Here is a 6,811-nt window from a genome sequence, read left to right as displayed (position 1 = left end):
GCGTCGGGGAGCGGCGGCGGGATGGCGCAGAAGACTTGGGAGCTGGCGAACAACATGCAGGAGGCGCAGAGCATCGACGAGATCTACAAGTACGACCGCAAGCAGCAGCAGGAGATCCTGGCGGCCAAGCCCTGGACCAAGGAGTGAGCGCGGGGCTGGGGCTGGGGCTGGGGTTGGGCTGGGCTGTCCGGCTCGGGGGACGGCGGAGGCCCCGGGCCGTGCCGGGCTGGGCTGAGCTGAGCTGGGCGGACTGGTCGCGTGCCGTTGCAGCCACCACTATTTCAAGTACTGCAAAATCTCGGCGCTGGCGCTGCTGAAGATGGTGATGCACGCACGCTCGGGCGGCAACTTGGAGGTGATGGGGCTGATGCTGGGCAAGGTGGACGGTGAGACCATGATCATCATGGACAGCTTCGCCCTGCCCGTGGAGGGCACCGAGACACGTGTCAACGCACAGGCAGCTGCCTATGAGTACATGGCGGCCTACATCGAGAATGCCAAGCAGGTGCGGGCCTCGCGCGGTGTAGGGTTGCCGAGCTCCCAGGGTTAGAGAGACATTTCCAGGAGACTGCTGAGAGTCACCTGGGAGATAAATGATAGGGCATTCATTAAAATAAATGTTAAATGTTGGATGTGATTTATACAGTAGTCCAGTGGATTTTTAAAATGTAATAGTAACATGTATTTGCCTTCCTAACATAAAGCCATTAATATCATTATATCATGTGATGAAACCTCCCAGAATAGATTCAAACAGTTGGCAACCTAGCGCAAACCCCTGCCTGCTCCAGACACCTCACACTTGCCTCACGTGTCATTTCCTGTCAGGGAAGAGGAGAGGGGTCAATGCTCCTTCCCACTTGGGTTCAAACCCTGGGCCAGCTCCCCTTGCCACTGTCCCGTGCAGCACAGAACAGGGTTTCAGCAGTGGGAAAGGGCAAGGGAGTGGGTTTCTTCCCAAATTTGCCTTGCCTGCGTTGTGCTTTGTAGTCAGACCTGAATTTTGATATTTCAAAACAAGAGCAGAAACACCTCTCAGATGCCGCATGGTTTCTCTCTTCCTTCTCCCCCCCTCATTTCCTAAATCCCTCTGGAAATGCACACCTAAACCCTTTGCAAAAGAGTATGGGGTGATCAGTGCTGCTTCAGGGTAATTCTAATTTGTGAAGGTTTACTATGCAAAATGCTTGGGGTGGGGTGAAAGGAGTGATAATTGTGAAATGCCCCCCTTCCATCCCTAAAAATCTCATGAATTTTTATGTAGGCCCAGATCCTGCACTGGACTCTGCACAGGCAGACAGGACTGGGCCTTTAATGTCTGGTAGATTCACAAAGGAAATTGATGCACTTATGCACCTCTTGTTGCTTGATGGATGGTCCTGTACAGCAGAATGAGCAAGAGGGACATGCTGATATTTTAAGGCCCATTCTGCGTTGAGTTACCATTGCTGAATAGTACCATTGCTATTCTATGGCTAACTCTCTCTCTCTCTCTGCTCTAACTGGACAGGTGTTAACCTCTGCAGGAGTCAGCAGAGGTCAGTGGACTCCCCTCTAGTGTCAGAAACCAACCAGGCAAAGATAGCAAGATCAAGGAATTATGAATCCTAATCACATTTGCACTCTGACTGTTTAGTTACAGATGTCATTGCAGATTTTGAATCAGGATGAATTATAACATGAGAAAAGTCCACACACAGTAGAAGTTGGTTTTGTTAAAAGATATAGACTTATTCTGCTTATTAGGGCTGTTTTGGTCTTTTGTCCTGATTTAAGCAGATGATTTTGAATTTTCTCTTAATTCAGTTATATCCACAATATATGGAAAAAATACCTGAGATGTATTAGTATAATGCTATAGTATTTCACTAGATTGAAGTGATAAATGCTAATTTGAAACTGGTAGTGTTGGAGTGAGGTTGTAGTTTTGATGGTTCAGGAAATGAGAGATACCAACTGTGTTGTGTCCCTGACCCAAAGAAGCATGTCATGCATTTGGAAGCTTGTTTAAATAGATCCTAACTGTGCAGTTGGTCCAGTAAAAGAGAGATCACCCACAGAAATTCTTGCTTTGCGCTTTCATTTGAAAATCATATTTCCATCTCAAAATTAGTGCCTGCTCTCCAGTTATCATGATTTTAGGGATAACTTGCATCAGTGTTTCCCAGAACATGTTTTGCCCTGTTTCTGTTTTGTGCACATTTGCATAGAATCGTTTTTTCCATTTTGTTGATCATTTTTGTTGTCTCATGCATTAGCACAATGACTTCATCCTTGTTCAGTGCTCTAGTGAGGGCTCATATGTTGGCTTTTTCACAGGCCTTGAGAGAGGAATTATTGCCAGTAACGTGATGTTAAATTGTTTATTTTTTTAATACTAAGTAGCAAGTTGTTTGTGTTCCTTTAAGTGAACATTTTGGAAGTGACTTTGATTTTGGTTCTTCATCTTTTGTGCACAGGAATGAAAATGCACAAAAAGTGTTAGTGTTCTGTTTGTAGCTATTCAACACGTAAACATAAAAAAAAACATTCTTTTATTTTAAGCCTTTAGACTTTTACCTTCTTAAAAAGTCATTGGTTTAGCATCCATTGACTTCATTAGATACAGCATCACATCTCTTGCATGTTCTGTTTTCCATTATTGTTTTAAGGATTTTTAATTGCTTTTTATGGTGTACATTTGACAAAATTGATTGCATGGTATGAATCCAAAAGATTACATCTTAGATGATGTATGGAAAATCAAAGTAGCTGATGATTGCCAGGAATCAAGATATACCTTTCATTGTAGTCATGAGTGTACTACCGTGTTCTTAAAAAATATATTGCAAAATAAGGCTTAGGTTTTTTACTGACTACTGCTTTAAACTTGGTGTAGAAATGTAAGTAGACACGTTACAGGGAAGGAAAAATATCTGCAGTATGTGAAAAGTCCAAAAGAGGGCAGCTGAAACTTTAATTTATGTGGAGACGTTAACAATACACCTTCTTTTCCTTCATGTTTGTTAGGTTGGTCGTCTAGAAAATGCAATTGGCTGGTACCACAGTCACCCTGGCTATGGCTGCTGGCTTTCAGGGATTGATGTCAGTACTCAGATGCTTAATCAGCAATTTCAGGAACCCTTTGTAGCAGTGGTTGTAAGTATTAGATGTTAACTGAGCACTCGGTAAACTGATAAAACGATGCAATAATTAGACTTCATTTGTGTTGAGTTTCCTTATTGTCAGCTAACCTGCTAATGCTGTCCTTACTTTGTTTTATGGAGGGATAATATTCAAGCTTCAGTTCAGTATTTTCCCTTGTCGAGTTTTTTGGCTATCTGCATGGCCAAGATGATGGCAAAAAACATAGCAGTTTCATTGGTCTTAACATTTGCTGTATGTTTTATATACAGTTTTTTTATTTTAAAATCTAGTTTTGCTCTTAGATTAGAAAGCTATGTTTGGTACTTCTGCAAGATGGTGTTTAAGTAGCCTACACTTGGTCAGTTGCAGAAGTCTCAGCAATCCAGTTCTGTGACCCACCGTTTTCTGGTTTTTTGTTCATTTGTCTGGTGTTTTTGTTTAAACAATATCATGTATACTTGTTTTTAGTGAAGAGTGCAGAAAAACAGTAGACGACTGAAATAATTTGAGGGTATTTGGAAGAAGTATCATTAAGACTTTGGTCTGAAATTGAGAAAAGTATATATGAATTATTAAGAAAAATTTCCAGATGCAAATGACTAAATCCAGCTTCACCTTTAGATGGGTACATAGTACTTTGGAGCTAACTTTAGTTAACTGCAAAGTACAATTTCAACTCTTCTGGAGACTTCAGATCCTACTCCCCTTAGAAAAGCATTTCCCCTTAGAAAAACTTCCAAAAACTGGAGGTGTGGCTTCCCGCCTTTTGACCCAATAGCCTTGTGACTAGGGCATTTATCTAGGGTCTTGGAGATTCATGCTCTAAGCTCTCCCCAGCCAGGGGATGGGATTTGGATCTACATCTCACACTTTCCACAAAGGTGTAAGATAAACGGGGCTAAGAGCATCTTGCTATCCTACTTCTTGAAGCTTGGCCTGTTGGGCAGCCAAGAGGGACGATTTGTGAAGCCACAAAGAGGGCAAGCCAGGAAGAGCCTAAATTTGGTTTCTGTTCCTATTGCTGTCTGTTCATTTTATCTAGTGATTGATTTTTTAAGTGCAGAATGCAGGAGCATTGAGTGGGGTGGGAATCTAGGGTCATGTCCGTGCAGCAGTGTGGTTCTTCACAAAGCTTGACTCCCGCTGGCTTGTTTTCTTCCTGGTTCTGATGTCAGATAGTCTGTAACTATGGCTTTCCCGTGAGTGTCATTTGGGGGCCTTGCAGGGAATTGCATGCGTTTCCAGATAGGAATCAAATCATAACCGAGCATAAGGGGCTGGAAGCAGATCCCTTCCAAGCATCCTGAGAAAGCAAACGGAGATGCATGTGGGGGAGTAGGACCTAAAATCTTTGTATGTATCCCAAGATGTCACTTGGCTGTTAAGTTTTGCTTTGCTTGTCTAAAAGGGAGCAGAATTTGGGCCCAAGTTCTGTTACGTTGTTGCATCATGTATCAGTGAAATGATGGAAGTGGCTTCAGCTTTCACTCTGATAGCTAAACTGGACAACGGATTAGTAAACTCATCTGCATTCCTTTCTTCCCATATCCACATCAAAAGTTAGATGATGTAATGGGGCCTTTCTGTCTCAAAGAGGGGATAGTAAAGGGTTTGCTGCAATGCCTGCTAACCATTCCATTCGGGTATGCTGTGGATAAATGAATTTTAGACTGGCTAGTGAGAAGTTGCTCATACTCTACTGTACTATGCTGTAATGAGAACTCAATTTGATGTCATTAACAAAAATAGTATTCTTTGTAACAAAGTAACAGGAATTTTTCAAGTTAGTATTTCCATCTAAGAACTGTAAACTTAAAATATAATTACACCAACTGTTCATAGCGAATATTACCTGTATTTTTACAGATTGATCCAACAAGAACAATATCAGCTGGAAAAGTAAATCTTGGAGCATTTAGAACATATCCCAAGGTAAACAGTTGAGACTACTAAAATTACCCAATTACTGAACTGTATTTAATTATATGTATAGACCCTTAAGTAAGGATCCCTGTTAAACATGAATAACTCATAATTGGATCTGGCTTTTGTATTCCTCAAAATGCTTTTTCAGAAAAAAGTATTTTTCAGAAATGCTTTTATCTACATTAAAATATCAGTATATGCATATTTATCCTTAGAAGAAAAATAATGTTGATAAATAATCTGATTTCAATGTAAAGATTATATTGAGTTACTATAAACAATGAAAATCTGTGCTGTCCTATTAAATACTCTTCTTTGGTGTGTTAGATTCAGAGGGGTTGACTTCTAGACTTCTTTCCAAGGAATTTAATATTTTTCAGTCCTCCCCTGGGTTGAGGGGGTGGGATTGGATCACTTCTAGAAGTAGTCTTATCACCTTGCCCAAAGGTGCCTGTTAACAATCTGTATCCAACAGGAACTGGACTGAACCCACCAACTTGCTTCCATCAGCTTATTATTGATTATTTACCCAAATCAGATATGAATCACATACCCAAGAAGATTCCAGAATCTATTAGCAGGTCCATTGGGCCATCCGTTTTCAGAAGTTGTTTTCTTTATGCTAAATTGGAACATTTGCAATTGGTCTTAAAAAGACTTCAGTATAAAAAAGTACTTTCTTCATTTTTGTTTTATACATGTGTAACCTTTGCAGGGCTATAAACCTCCAGATGAAGGTCCTTCTGAGTACCAAACTATTCCACTTAATAAAATAGAAGACTTTGGTGTGCACTGTAAACAGTAAGTACCTCAGAAGTTAGCTATAGTAGAAGGCCTTCCACTGTGATGCTACTAGCTTTGTGGAAAAATGTTGTCGCTTTTCATTCGTGCTTTATGGAACCCAATTTTAAAGACTAGGGACCAAATGAAGACTGAGGCAGCTGAGTCAAAGCAGCTAGTTTCTGAACACCCCTGAATGGAAGTGCCAGTGCCTAATTAATTATGAATATTGACATTAATGCTGAAAAAAGCATTTAACAGATAAGTGTACAAATGTGAAACATTTGAGGATGTCTAAAGCTTTACTTTTGCAATTACATGAAAAAAAATTTGTCATGTTACCAAATACTTTATTTTTTCAAGTTGGTTATGTAGTTTAATGACTATGCACATACATGCACAGTCTTCATGTGTTTTTGGTTTTGGGGTTCTTTTTGTTTGTTTGTTTTTTAATGAGAGATCCTTTTGTTTCTCTTGCTCATTAAATAATTGAATTGCTTTGAATTAGTGTGTTTACTTGCAAGTACATTTTTTTCCTAATGGATTAAATAGTTCCTGAAAATTGAGCTGGGTCAGTATATTAATGTTAATAGGCTAGTGATCTGTTCTATTTTAAATAAGCACTTACACTATGCAAGATGAAATTCTGTGCAATGACAAAGTTTAAACAGGCCAAAAAAATAAAGTGTGATGCAGTGCTGATTTTGATTGGATAAAGTTGGCAGTTAAATAATTGGAGATGTAAAAGTAGAAAACTCACCAGACTAGCTTAATTTAAATTCTGTCTGAAACACAAAGTTCTCTCTTGGGTTCACTTTTCCAAAATAATAATTCTAATATTATAAAAGCCTTTGTCTGTCTGTCTGTCCATAACGCTTTATTTGCACTGTGATTGGTTGTCTCAGCAGCCAGTTGGAGTGCTTTGTGCTCTGCGCAGATAGACACACAGCGGAGCACCACCATGACAGCCCCCTCCTCC

The 6,811-nt window shown here is 40.2% G+C and overlaps 1 protein-coding gene across 1 annotated transcript in view; it reads left to right on the top strand.

Moving 5' to 3' along the window:
- The first annotated feature begins 6 nt into the window (after positions 1 to 6).
- Positions 7 to 6,811, top strand: part of COPS5 (COP9 signalosome subunit 5) — a 20,120-nt gene continuing 13,315 nt past the window's right edge. The window contains exons 1-5 of the mRNA XM_019548898.1: positions 7 to 143; positions 271 to 505; positions 3,010 to 3,138; positions 4,993 to 5,058; positions 5,768 to 5,853. Of these exons, the coding sequence (XP_019404443.1) occupies positions 22 to 143; positions 271 to 505; positions 3,010 to 3,138; positions 4,993 to 5,058; positions 5,768 to 5,853 (638 nt within the window). The 5' untranslated portion in view covers positions 7 to 21. The remainder of the gene's footprint in view (positions 144 to 270; positions 506 to 3,009; positions 3,139 to 4,992; positions 5,059 to 5,767; positions 5,854 to 6,811) is intronic.

This window comes from Crocodylus porosus, unplaced genomic scaffold (assembly GCF_001723895.1).
Source record: "Crocodylus porosus isolate Cpor-Errol unplaced genomic scaffold, CroPor_comp1, whole genome shotgun sequence".
Classification (NCBI taxonomy): domain Eukaryota; kingdom Metazoa; phylum Chordata; order Crocodylia; family Crocodylidae; genus Crocodylus; species Crocodylus porosus.
The sequence above is the reverse complement of the archived record's forward strand: the minus strand, read 5'-3'. Positions and strand labels throughout refer to the sequence as shown.